Here is a 14,360-nt window from a genome sequence, read left to right as displayed (position 1 = left end):
CGTCAATGACTTAAAAGCTGCACTGAGTACCAAGTCTAGCAGTAAGTGAAGTCCTGGGCGTTGCTTTTAATCCCTAGGCGTTGTCACCAGCCCAACAATCGGCTGACATTCTTATCTCACGAGCGGCAAGTAATGTCAGAAGCAATTTTCCGCACAAATTTCTGTGGACAGTGGCAGTCATTAGTTCCCTCCAATGACTAATTCCGTGGAACTTACTAGTTAAATATTAACAATTAACATACCATCAAATTATCCTATGACAAAAGTATATACGCCTGTGCTACGACCGCAGGTTCGAATCCTGCCTAGGGCATGGATGTGTGTGATGTCCCTAGGTTAGTTAGGTGTAAGTAGTTCTAAGTTCTAGGGGACTCATGACCTCATAAGTTAAGTCCCATAGTGCTCAGAGCCATTTATACGCGTGTGTTATTTATAATGATACATAATTAAGCAGTGGTGAATTTACTCACTGGTCATACCAGACTAGAGTCCATTACCGCAGCAACGCATTTTCGCTATGTGTTCCTGTCTTGCGCTATTTCCTTCCAGTCACCTTCAATACCTAGGCTCCTCAAATCAGCCTTCACATTGTCCTCGCATCTACTCCTCTGTCTCCCCACAGGACGTTTTCCCTCTAAGTGTCCTACCAGTACTCTGTGCGCTGCCCTGCCCTCATCCATTCGAGCTACGTGATCCGCCCATCGCAGCCTACATGATTCAATAATACTGATGTCAGGGCTTGAATAGAGTTCGTGAACCTCTTCGTTAAGTAGTTTTCGCGACTCTCCGCTAATGTCATCCCTTTTTTCTCCGAAAATTTTCCTCAAAATTGTTTTCAAATACTTCAATTATACACGTATTTTATAATGTAATTGGTTGAATTGGTGGGTGGCTAGATACCAAATAAGTACGGAGCAAATGTCTGACACTATAGGGCTTTAATAGTCACGACTGTACGTTATCGTCTTCCTCAGACCTTCGAACTGAGTTACCTACAAAGTTGTTGGGGTGGACCTTCATCTACATACATCCTCCGCAAGCCACCTGACGGTGTGTGGCGGAGGGTACCTTGAGTACCTCCATCGGTTATCCCTTCTATTCCAGTCTCGTATTGTTCGTGGAAAGAAGGATTGTCGGTATGCCTGTGTGGGCTCTAATCTCCGATTTTATCCTCATGGTCTATTCGCGAGATATACGTAGGAGGGAGCAATATACTGCTTGACTAGTCGGTGAAGGTATGTTTTCGAAACTTCAAAAGCTCGTACCGAGCTACTGAGCGTCTCTCCTGCATTGTCTTCCACTGGAGTTTATCATCTCCGTAACGCTTTCGCGATTAATAAATGATCCTGTAACGAAGCGCGCTGCTCTCCGTTGGATTTCTTCTATCTCTTCTATCAACGTATCCGGTACGGATCCCTTCAGTTCAACGTCGATCCCAGCCACGGTGCAATTATTTTTCCACATTGCCACACGAAATAAACTATACGTGACAAGAAACCTAGGAATAACCAGAGTTCCAACCCGAGAACTGTGAATGAATTCGTATTCTAGAAGTTAATCAGTGTGTCAGCTTGGATTAGTGTGCTCACCGATGAAGTCGAAGGCCTCCTCGAAGTACTGCTTGATGTTCTGGTGCGTGGAATCTGCGGCGGGCAGCTGCTTGTAGGAGATGTCTGGCGCGGCGGGCGGCGGCTGCAGCTGCTGCGTCACGTTGAGCACGCGCGTCACGCCCAGGCGGCGCAGGCAGTCTAGGTTCTGCGCGTCGCGCGCGTTGCCCAGCACGAGGAACGGGAGCACGCGAGACGCGGGCGCCTCCTCCACGCGCTCCGCCGCAGACGACGACTCCGCGTCGCCGTCCGCGCACAGCAGCGCGTTCTCGCACAGCGCAGAGTGCCGCCGTTGGAACTCCTTGTGGCCGCCCGCTGAAAACACAGTTATCTGTGCAGTCACGGTTTCCAAAATCCCAATAAACGTGCACAAAAATCACTGCAAAATGAATGATCGCTTACAGTATTCTAGGATGACTGAGGACGACATTAGGTCTCAATTACGGAGTATCAGAGCCTCCGCGCTAACTCTTACGGCAATGTAACGAGAAAATCAGATGTCCCAAAACTCGCTGCACTTAATTCCTGTACTGCCACGTAAAATACGATTAAAATTGCGCAAATACACCACTGGCTATTAAAATAGCTACACCACGGAGATGATTTTCTACAGACGCGACAGGAAGAAGATGGTGTTATATGCAAATGATTAGCTTTTCAGAGCATTCACACAAGGTTGGCGCCGGTGGCGACACCAACGTGCTGACATAAGGAAAGTCTCCAATCGATTTGGCATACACAAACAGCAGCTGGCCGGGGTTGCCTAGTGAAACGTTGTGATGCCTCGTGTGAGGAGGAGAAATGCGTACCATCACGTTCCCGACTTTGATAAAGGTCGGATTGTACCCTATCGTGATTGCGGTTTATCGTATCGCGACATTTCTCTTCGCGTTGGTCGCGATCCATTGACTGTTAGCAGAATATGGAATCGGTGGGTTCAGGAGGGTAATATGGAACGCCGTGCTGGACCCCAACGGCCTCGCATCACTAGCAGTCGAGATGACAGGCATCTTATCCGCATGGCTGTAACGGATCATGCAGCCACGTCTCTATCCCTGAGTCAACAGATGGGGACGTTTCCAAGACAACCATCTGCACGAACAGTTCGACGCGTTTCCAGCAGCATGGACTATCAGCTCGGAGACCATGGCTGCGGTTACCCTTGACGATGCATCACAGACAGGAGCGCCTGCGGTGGTGTACTCTACGAACCTGGGTGCACGAATGGCAACGTCATTTTTTCGGATGACTCCAGGTTCTGTTTACAGCATCATGATAGTCGCATCTGTGTTTGGCGACATCGCGGTGAACGCACATTGGAAGCGTGTATTCGTCATCGGCATACTGGCGTATCACCCGTCGTGATGGTATTGGGTGCCATTGATTACACGTCTGTCACCTTGTTCTCATTGACGGCACTTTGAACAGTGGACGTTCCATTTCAGATGTGTTACGACCCGTGGCTCTACCCCTCATTCGATCCCTGCGAAACCCTACATTTCAGCAGGATAATGCACGACCACATGTTGCAGGTCCTGTACGGGCCTTTCTGGATACAGAGAATGTTCCACTGCTGCCCTAGCCAGCACATTCTCCAGATCTCTCACCAATTGAAAAAGTCTGGTCAATGGTGGCCGAGCAACTGGCTCGACCAATACGCCAGTCACTACTCTTGATGAACTGTGGTATCGTGTTGAAGCTGCATGGGCAGCTGTAACTGTACACGCCAGCCAAACTGACTCACTGCCCAGGCGCATCAAGACCATTATCACGGCCAGAGGTGGTTCTGGGTACTGATTTCTCAGTAGCTATGCACCCAAATTGCGTGAAAATGTAATCACATGTCAGTTCTTGTGTAACATATTTGTCCAATGAATATCCGTTTATCATCTGCACTTCATCTTGGTGTAGCCATTTTAATGGCCAGTAGTTTAGATATTAAATAGCGACAAAAATCTCGCCGATAAACTACGGAGACGGCCAGGGCTTGCTGCAGTACAGATAGGTACGTCGGGGCCACCCCGACCATAGCTAGGGAAGTAGTCTTGCGGCTCTAATACATCTGAGGTGGAAGGCATCGGTCTGGGAGCAGAGCTAAGCTGGAGATCCCGACTGCATGCGTCGAGCAGCCGCCCCTTCTGTAGTGGCCTATCTATGCCACGGAACGTCGACATACCTGCGGATACGTGTGACTCCTTTCAGTGCTATAAATGTGCACCGTTTCTGTACCAGTAAGAGACAAGCATATCGTATCACTTTCTCATACAGACAACTAAATCTCCAAAGTAAAAACTTACTACTCAGCCACAGACACGCACTGCTGTTAAATACGGGCACGTGTGTTTCTCATGACCTGTTTCCCTTATTTTCCCCGGAAGAGCCAACACACTTCCGGGCAAACTTCAACGCAGTCTTAACGAAAGGGGCAAAGAGTAGATACTGCTCCCAATTTTTCTTTTCGAAGTCAGTTCTTGCGAGATTTCATTCTGACAGTCTCCGGTCATTTGACATTATGACAAGCTACGACTCCATCGCGTATGTATGTTGTACTACAGCACACCAAGATGTTACCCGTGTCTGCAAATTATTGCCAATGATAACATGCTGTAATTCCAGCAACTTAACCTATTCGGCCCCTGGGGACGTACTGCCTATTTAACGTCTACGCTTAATGAAACAATCTTTGCTTAGTTCTATCCGTGCCGGAATATCTGGGATGAAAGCGCGCGGATTTTTGCACGATCTCTTGTTACTAGGGGGCAATGTCGTTACAGGTAGATCACAACGTTCCGATTGCCACATAACCGATAACACCTGCTTTTTAACTGTACCCGATGGGTAATTTCGTAAGCCCTATAGCATAAAATAAGTTTATCAGCACATACGGCTGTTCACACGATCCAGAGATGTATAGCGCGACGTGCGTCAAACTATCACGATGAAATTGAGCCTAAGTTTTACGATAATTTCGCTACTGAATTTTCTTCCATCGCCTTGCCACGTCCCTGCAAGTGTACATTCCGTTTCATTGTGTGTCTAAATTTTACGAGTTTGTGAAGTCAACTTAATACGCAGAAATAGTAACCACCTTGCTGCACCGATGTACACGGATTAAATAAGTTCGTGAATTCCCAAGTTTACAAACCACTGTCTGCACCAACAAAGGCAGATATTTATCAAAGAACTCCCCAACGCCTTCCTTGTCAATAGAGAAAATGGATGTTAATCCCAATAAGGGCATCACTTTCTATGCAGGTGAGGGGTGTAAGCACAGCCTTGCAAACGTAGCACATGGGTCGTACGTTATTACAAACGACTACAACATTCACATGTGATTATAAAATTTGTTAATTGTTAATTTTGCAGCTAGTTTGCTTACAACGACCCACGAAGCAGGAACTGTGAAAAATGAAAATTCCGCTTTAATGCTTTCACGATTTTCATGGAGGCTTGACTCAAAAACATTGCCTCTAATAGCTTTGTTCAGCCTTTGCTGGTCACCTTCAGAGAAAATTGCAAGAATTTTATCATGGTAGTGCTTCCATCAGCGATGAATTATCAAAATCTATTCCAGAAAATGATTCCCATGCGATTTACTGGTAGACAGCCCCATCTTAGGCTGCCACACATTTCCATTTTGTAGAAGTATTTAGCTGTGCAAAAGATTTGTTCTCTGTTACCGAAGGTCGGAAACGCGCTGAAGTCAAATGGTGTAAAGACAATACTCAACAAAAAATCTGCCGACCAAACTAAATTCGTATGCGCCATTATGTGACGAAACGCAACTTTGAAATACCCGTATTAACATTAATGTAGCACCTAAACCTTCAGATTCCAGACACTCGGATCGGTACCAAACACCGTGTCTGTAGGGTATCAACCGAACCACCGACTTAGTTCGTGCTGTGCGCTGACGTCCAGTAGAACATGCGTAAACGGCAATTGAAAGTAACACCGGAACTACGGAGTATAGGCAGACCATATCTGAAGTGTGAATGTGCAGCTCTGGTGAGTTGATAGAGCGTCACATCGTGGGACTAAAGGTCACGAGTTCGAAATCCACTGATATCTATTTTCTTTTTTTAACAGATTACGAGTTGAATTGTTATATGGGAGAACATTTTTCTACTATGTAAAATGATGTCTCCGAGTTTGTAGCAATGTTCTTTCGGCAGTCTTTTCGCTTCTTTAGCTGAAGGTAGTAAACCTAGAGAATTCATTTGTATAGATAGGTGTGTTATTTATACAAATTGACGCTGTGCGTTTGCTACTTTCAACTAACGCAGCAAAAGTAGACTGCCAGAAGAACATTGCTGTAAACTCTGAAACATCCTTTTAAATTCTCCCACAATCTCACGCATAATCTGTTTAAAAATCACGTGTTTCGAACTCGGGACCTTTAACACAATCTGACGCTCTACTAACACCAACCAGATATCTACACATTGATCTTTCACAGATATTGTTTGCCTATACTCCATAGTTCTGCTACTTTAATTACCGTTTACGCATCTTCTACTGGACGACAGTACAAACTAAATCGGTGTTTTGGTTGATACTCGATCAAAACAACGTTTGGTACAGAGCTGAGCGTCCATCTAGAGGTTTGGGTGTAAACACCAACCGCCTGGATTTTCCACGACTAATGTAAAAATAACACTGTCGCGAAGCACTTGCAAGAAACTGATAGCTGTTTCTTTTGTTGCGTTGAACGTTTGCCACAAGCCATCGATAAAATCGAAAAAGCAATGTAGGACGGAGCATTCTTCAGCTGTCAGCACGCGTGGCAAATACCGTAACGGTGACACGGCGAATCCATGCCGTATGTGCTGTCTCACTGACAGCTCTCTAAATTTCGACAGCTAGTTTCATCACAGTGTAGTATCCTTCCAAAGCCATAATATTATCAGAGTGGGAAAATGTTTCCACAATTGTTTTCAACACATTTTACAGTTTATCAGATTCAAACGCGAATGTTTCTCGAAACATTTTTGGTACAAATGTTTTACTGTTTTTATACAAACAGTAAAGTGCGGCCTCGTAGTAGAGATATCGTCACAATTAGTGAAAGCATTCTCCACTACGAAAGACGCACCGCTGCCGCGGACCAAAGCTACCTAGAAAACCCAGCTACAGAGAACAGAACGTAATGGAAACCGGAAATAGTAACAGTATCCACGCGAGCAACATTCATTTCTGCTACAAGGCAGTCAATATGACTAATGCAATACCGTAACACCACCTCAAGTCTTTGTTGTGACCTCCGTTACGCAGTCCCAGGTCTCGGGTATGTACCAGTAAGATGACAATTCGGTTGAGTGCTGGTGAAGCCGATGAACGTTTCAAGCTAAGTTTACAATAACAGATTGTAAGCGTAGCATAATGTTCCCGTTCGCGACATGTTTAAACAGTCACACTTAACCCTTTTCACATAAATCAAGCAAGGAAAATTCAGAGAAGCATATTGGATAACGTACTAGACTCCGATGAGTAGTTTATGCATGTTATGTACATATATCGCACAAAATATGGAAAACACGAAATTTTTAACAGGACTTTCCTACCTGACTGCATCTTCAGCATTACGGCGGCGCTATTTCTAATCAGGAGTGCCTAGGAGAGAGACTGTCACATTCACTCTACAGCGTCGGCAGCTGTGAGCAAGCGAGCAACCGGCCATTCCATTGAGGGACGGGCGTGAGTCAGCTGCCATGAGTCACACGTCTGACTCACCCGCTATCAACAAGTGCTGCGCCTCCTTCCGCCCTTCTTCAAACACTTCTGTGCAGTCTAAACGTAATCCCCACTTTGCAGACAGTACACCCGTCTGTCAATTACCACTGCGTAGCCTCCGTTGAGTCAGAGGCAAATTGTTTCACGATAAACAATTCCAATGTTTTCGTATTTAAACATAGCAAACCTACCCTAGCCAATGATCTGAATACTAATTCATTGTATCAACGGACAAAGCAGCTCTACCTTTAGGACATAGTAGCGCTCCTACTGAAGGCAGAAAAAGCACCACAACTAACCTAGTTTAATGTAGGTACACAGACGAAGATAGCTACTTCAACACTGAACAGCGTCTGCATGCAAGTTTGACACTTTCACAAAAAAATACAGCTTAAAACGGAATGAAACGCCACACTTTACCTAAGTGTTAAATCTGTGAGCTACTGGATAGCTGTGCGTAATCAAGTCTCCTTTCCGGGATATACAGCTAATAACTACACAAGTATTTCGTAATTGAATGTTCTGTAGTATACACATTCGAATAGGAAGAATGGGATTCGAAACCATTTTTTTCTAATCTATGACGAAAAATTAACTGAAGAATAGTACAGAAATGAATTAGGTCACTACGTGTTGAGATGGTAACGAAAAGAAAAATCCGCAGTATGCGAAGCTTCTACTTAAAAAATCTTGGGGGAGAAAGAAAGCGCTTTGCTAGAGAAATACTATGCTACATACCCCAGGAATGCAGCGGCAGGAACCTCAACACTAGACACGGCGCGTCCTTCTTCATTGCTACAGCAATGCCGACTGCCAGTCGCCAGGAACAGGGGCCAGCGGCCAGATGTGTCACGCTGACGTCAGCGCCCCCTCCACCGCGCTTGCTGGCCATGAAATCGCCCCTCCCGCCTCGCCAGCGCCACACACGGCAGATCCCAATTACGTCAAGCACGATGAGTCGCCTAGGAAATACGCACAATTTGGCATTGTCGAGTAGTCTCACGCGCTTTCCCTTGGCTGCCGCCCTTCCTCTATATTCAATATAACAACTCGCTGCATTTGGCGGACGTTGTAAAGCGAAAGAACTGTTTCCCAAACTCGCGACACCGGTTGTCAGTAGAAATTCTAAGCGGACCTCTTCAGCTGTCATAAGTTACTGTAAATGCCAAATCGACCAGTAAAAGATAACACACGGTAGGAAAGATAGAGCAGTACCATCACGTTCGTACTAAAGCGAAGTTTCAAAGTACCCCACTAATGTCATGGCCACAGTTGAGCGAAGTGCAAGCTAATGGCGTATCTCCATTTACGTTATACACCCCCCCCCCCTCTCGAGCTTACGTTTATTTTCTGCACAGGCCTTCCATATCTCACTGCTGATAAATCGTGTGTGGCGCGAGCGAAATAGCTTTTTTATTTGTTAACTTATAATCAATCATCTATGAAGCAACAGTTACAGTAACGCTATTTTGTGCGTCGAGTAAAAGTGAAGAAAGAGACTGAATATATGATTTCAGTATTGGGCGCCCTTAATGATATCCACATTTACGGAAGAAGCTTGTTCTCTTTAGAAGCGCAGTTTTTATTTTCCTATTATAATTTACCGTTATTAAAGTTCACTAATCGTGTACAAAAAACTAGTATCAAAGAGGAAAGAATACATGCATTTTCTCTTTATACCCTAGGGAAAGATCAGTTTCGTCTCGTACAGGAGCAATTTCCGAGTGCACATATAACCTATTTCGTTCATCGCAGATTCCATGGGACCTGGACGACTACTGGCTAAGCGCATGCCTAGAAACCGAAAGGTCGTGGGATCCAACTCCCAATCAGAAATTGAATTTTTTTGGTGTGCCATTACGCTAGCCTTGACCGCTCAGTGATGTGAAGATATACCAGGAACGACAGGTGGTTCGAATCCCGCGTTAAACTGTAGAAATACTGGGTAGGGGCACGCAAGCCGCCGAGGTGGCATCCAATCGAAAGACTTGCACCAGATCGCTGAACATCCCTCCTAAGGGATACGGCTGTTTATTTATGTTTTATGAGGATAGATTTACGTCTTCAGTCATCGATCTAATGACGTTAGAGCTAGAGTCAACGCTTATATAGATATAGCCACTGAGCCCAAACATTACGACCACCTGCATAATACCGTGCTGCAGCCGTTGTGCGTGCCATGGATTCGACAAGTCGCTGCTAGGTTTCCGGACCTCAGTGGCTCCAGATGTCTACGCCCATAAATTACGGGCCGACGTCTTGTCGGTGCGGAGCTGGCACCTGATGTGTTCCATTGTGTTCAGATCAAGCTAATTTGGCGGCCAAGGCAACAACGAAAGTTCAATACTGTGTTCCTCAAATCACTGTAGTCCTATTATGGCGTTTGTCAGGAACAGTTATCCCTCTGGAACGTAGCATCGCCGTCGGGCAAGATATCGGGCATTAAGGTATGCATGTTGTCCGCTATAATGTTCATGTAGCATGCAGCTGCTATGGCGCCTTCAATTACTACCACAAGTCCAACGGAAGCTCACGTTAATGCCTCCCATAGGGCACAGCATAAATCTGGACCTACCAGCTGCGTACGTGGCGCAGAGCATGTTTCGGGCAACTATCGCCTGGATAACGGCCAATCTGGACACGACCTTCGACCTGGTGCGAAGAGAAACGTGATTCATTCGACCGAACGATTCAAACTCGATGGCTCCGTACCCATTGCAATCTTATGGGTCAATGTCGGAACACGTATGGGTCATCTGCTGAACTCTATGTCCAACGTGCGCTGAATGCTGTGCTTCTGAACACTTGTGCCTGCATCAGAATTGCAATCTGCCGCCAGACTGCCACATATCGCAGCCTATCCTACTTTACAGAGCGCGCAAGTCTCCGACCTGCACATTTTGTGATGAGAGGTGGACGCCCTACAACTTGTGGCCTGCTCGTGGTTTCTCCGTCGGTCGACTACTTTCCACACGTGCTCACGACAGCAGCACGCGTTCTTCCGACCAGTTTCTCCGCTTCTGAGATGCTCGTTCTAAGGTGGCGGGCCATAACAATCTGCTCTTCGTCAAAGTCGCTTATGCCAGTCGATTTCCCCTTTGCGGCTCGTGTCGTGGGTACAATGATTCCCCACACTTTTTCTGTATTTTACTGTGTAGTATGAGACACCTCACCGTGTCACGTTAAACAGGATAAGATTTCTTTATCTATTTCTTTGTTTTGGGGAGGATTTGGAGGGAATCTGGGACCCTCAAACCTATGTATCAAATGGATGGGGCGTTGACCTTGCGGAATAAGCGTGCACGAAATTTCGTAGCGGTGCCACGCCATCGGCTCCGCCACTCTTTCGTTTCTTGTAAGTGACTGATGGTGCCTTGTTTAGACTCAGTTTCAAAAAGTTGGTAGAGGGTTGCAGAAATTTTCGTAATCGCTTCATAGATGATGTCCACGTGGCTTTCGGTGTGGAGATCCACTATCCTGTTCTATTGGTGGGCGCGCATTATACTATGAAGGTATATGTTCGTAGGACCTGTATCTTCTTGCATTGTGTAGGGCTGGCTTTTCCCCACACTGAGCTACTACAGACGATCTTCGCTTAAACAGCGGACTCATTGAGACTGGTAGGCGTGAGTAAATAGACACTGTTAACAAAAGGCATCAATTCTGTGGCCGTACTTGTGGGCGTGAAAAAAATGGTTCAAATGGCTCTGAGCACTATGGGACTCAACATCTTAGGTCATAAGTCCCCTAGAACTTAGAACTACTTAAACCTAACTAACCTAAGGACATCACATACACCCACGCCCGAGGCAGGATTCGAACCTGCGACCGTAGCAGGTGGGCGTGAAGAAGAGCTGCTTGTCTAGTAGGACGCCAAGTATCAAACCTAGCGACTAGTCGAAAAGTAGGTACGACGGTCTGTTCATACTGAAGTAATTACAATTAAACTTTCGGTACTTGAGAGGGCCCTCATGAAAAACGAGTGATTGTAGAACAATAAAACTTTGTGGAAACAATGGTAAGAACAAGTGGAAGAGAAATAACGAATAAACCACAGTGGATGGTATTGGCATTTCTGCACAGAGCATATCGCAACCATTACTACTTATTCCGCCTTTTGTCCCACAACAACCAACTCAATCGTCAATTAGGCACCATTTCACGCATCTTAGCACTTGCATCTTAGCTGTAAATGGGTTCAGACTGAGCACTTGCATCTTAGCTGTAAACGAAACACATTTTTAATTTCCACATGAGAAGGTAACATTTGTTAACTGTGTAACATATTTACGTTGTTCAATGTGAAGACCATCTGCATCCATGACAGCCTGGAACAGCACTAGAGATACAATTTCACAACTGCTCGCAGCACTTTTCGAACAGTGGAATGTTCAGCTGGCGTGGCACAGCTCGTGCACTGTTTGAAGATCACACATTGCGTCCAGCATTCTCAGCTGTGGCAACTGTAACTTCTTTTATAGTTTGTGGCGCAATCGGCTGTCGGCCCCTCCCAGTAGCAATTCCCAAATCGCCAGTTGAATCGAACTTCCGAATTACCTTCGTAAACCCCGGCGTGGAAAGAGGACCTCCCCGCATTCCTTGAAAGAGTCGACACTCGCGACGATCAGCAGCACAATTGCTGTTGTTTTGATAATACAGCTTTACGAGTAAAGCCCTGACCCTCTTGCCCAGGCCCGTATTGACCGTCTGTAACTGTAATGCAATCTGATGCTTGTGTTTCAACCCTGCGTTGCCGCTCGAGTACCGCGCCCAGCCGCATGTCATGACACTAACACTACGGACAACACAAATCCGGGAGTGCACAGTCTGAAAATCATTCACGTAAAGTTCGGTACCCATATGGTAAATAGTTTCCCGTCTATACTGGCTCAAGTTCAATTATAACCTCCCTATACAACATCACTGTCATCTACGGGTTAAGTTTCATCTCTTTGTGAGGGCACCACTCAGGTCAATTCTGACTGCCTCTGAAAACGTCGTATATTAGTTGCAGGGCGTCTGCCAGTCGTGAAGAAAGTGGTATCATCAACGAACTGGGCCAATTGAACGTTTGGGACCGTAGGTATGTCAGTTACACATAGTGGAAAATGGGTAGGCCGGCAGTGGCAGTTTTTGCATCCTATCACCTGTTGGCAGCCCACACAACCACTTGCCTATCGTGGAGAAAATTTGTGGATGATAGACAGAAGGTAGCACAAGTCAGGAGACTGAGCAAAGAGACTACTGCCATTTTCCATTTGATATCGCTTCGCTGTGTTATCATTCCTCATTTGTCCGCCCCGGTAGCTGAGTGGTCAGCGCGACAGACTGTCTATCCTAAGGGCCCGGGTGCGATTCCCGGCTGGGTCGGAGATTTTCTCCGCTCAGGGACTGGGTGTTGTGTTGTCCTAATCGTCATCATTTCATCACCATCGACGCGCAAGTCACCGAAGTGGCGTCAACTCGAAATACTTGCACCCGGCGAAAGGTCTACCCGACGGGAGGTCCTAGTCACACGACATTATTATATTCCTCCTTTAAATGGTACTACATTCTCCAGAAGTTTACCACCCATGTGGTTAATGTTGCTGCTGGCGTCTTTGCTCTTGCATATGAACGTTAACTCGCATTGAATCAAATTTAAATAGAGGTGCTGTTGAGTATACCACGTTCACATACTGTAAGTCGTTCTGCATCGCCTTTCACCCGTCTGTAATCGGATAATAAACCACATTACACTAACGACCTAATGATTTCCATTTCGGTTCAGGAAAACTACGCAAACGAGTCACACGCTACTGAGAAATCATTTCCTGCAAGATCATTCGTAAGCCGCGCAGTGCAAGAAAGTAGGGGAGGCGGCATTGACGTAAGCCTGTACTAGGACAAGCGGTGAGTCACTGGAAACTAAAAATTGCAACACAGGGCAGCGTCGCCGAGTGCGTGCTCCGCGCACCGACTGCCACAGTGGATGGTATTTGCATTTCAGCACAGAAGCATATCGCACACCATTACTACTTATTCCGCCTTTTGTCCCACGACAACCAACTCAATTGTCAAAAAGGCACCATTTCGCGCATCTGAGCACTTGCATCTTAGCTGTAAATAGGTTCAGACTACAGACGTTAAAGATTACGGTTAGCACCAAACATCACTGCAATATGAATGGCCGTGAGTTCGCTTCAGTCCACTATACACGAATGGGGCTTATAAGGAATTGCAGCCTATCCTAAGACCGCGCAGTCCTCGTGTACTCACGGACAGGAATCGTCGAGCATTACTAAGCCAAGTTTGGGGTTGTATATCGAGCGATGCCCCTGGATATTACACTTCTGGCCATTAAAATTGCTACACCACGAGGAAGACGTGCTACAGACGCGAAATTTAACCGACAGGAAGAAGATGCTGTGATATGCAAATGATTAGCTTTTCAGGGCATTCACACAAGGTTGGCGCCGGTGGCGACACCTACAACGTGCTGACATGAGGAAAGTTTCCAACTGATTTCTCGTACACAAACAGCAGTTGACCGGCGTTGCCTGGTGCCACGTTGTTGTGATGCCGCGTGTAAGGAGGAGAAATGCGTACCATCACGTTTCCGACTTTGATAAAGGTCGGATTGTAGCCTATCACGATTGCGGTTTATCGTATCGCGACATTGCTGCTCGCGTTGGTCGAGATCCAATGACTCTTAGCAGAATATGGAATCGGTGGATTCAGGAGGGTATTACAGAACGCCGTGCTGGACCCCAACGGCCTCGTATCACTAGCAGTCGAGATGACAGGCATCTTATCCGCATGGCTGTAACGGATCCTGCAGCCACGTCTAGATCCCTGAGTCAATAGATGGGGACGTTTGCAAGACAACAACCATCTGCACGAACAGTTCGACGACGTTTGCAGCAGCATGGACTATCAGCTCGGAGACCATGGCTGCGGTTACCCTTGACGCTGCATCACAGACAGGAGCGCCTGCGATGGTGTACTCAGCGACGAACCTGGGTGCACGAATGGCAAAAC

At 46.3% G+C, this 14,360-nt stretch overlaps 1 protein-coding gene across 1 annotated transcript in view; it reads right to left on the bottom strand.

Annotated features, from left to right (window-relative positions):
• The window catches only part of LOC126248100 (dual specificity protein phosphatase 10), a 228,907-nt gene that overhangs the window by 13,357 nt on the left and 201,190 nt on the right, over nt 1-14,360 (bottom strand). Inside the window, exon 4 of the mRNA XM_049948771.1 lies at nt 1,590-1,922. Coding sequence (XP_049804728.1) covers nt 1,590-1,922 — 333 coding nt within the window. The remainder of the gene's footprint in view (nt 1-1,589; nt 1,923-14,360) is intronic.

This window comes from Schistocerca nitens, chromosome 3 (assembly GCF_023898315.1).
Source record: "Schistocerca nitens isolate TAMUIC-IGC-003100 chromosome 3, iqSchNite1.1, whole genome shotgun sequence".
Taxonomy (NCBI): domain Eukaryota; kingdom Metazoa; phylum Arthropoda; class Insecta; order Orthoptera; family Acrididae; genus Schistocerca; species Schistocerca nitens.
The sequence above is the reverse complement of the archived record's forward strand: the minus strand, read 5'-3'. Positions and strand labels throughout refer to the sequence as shown.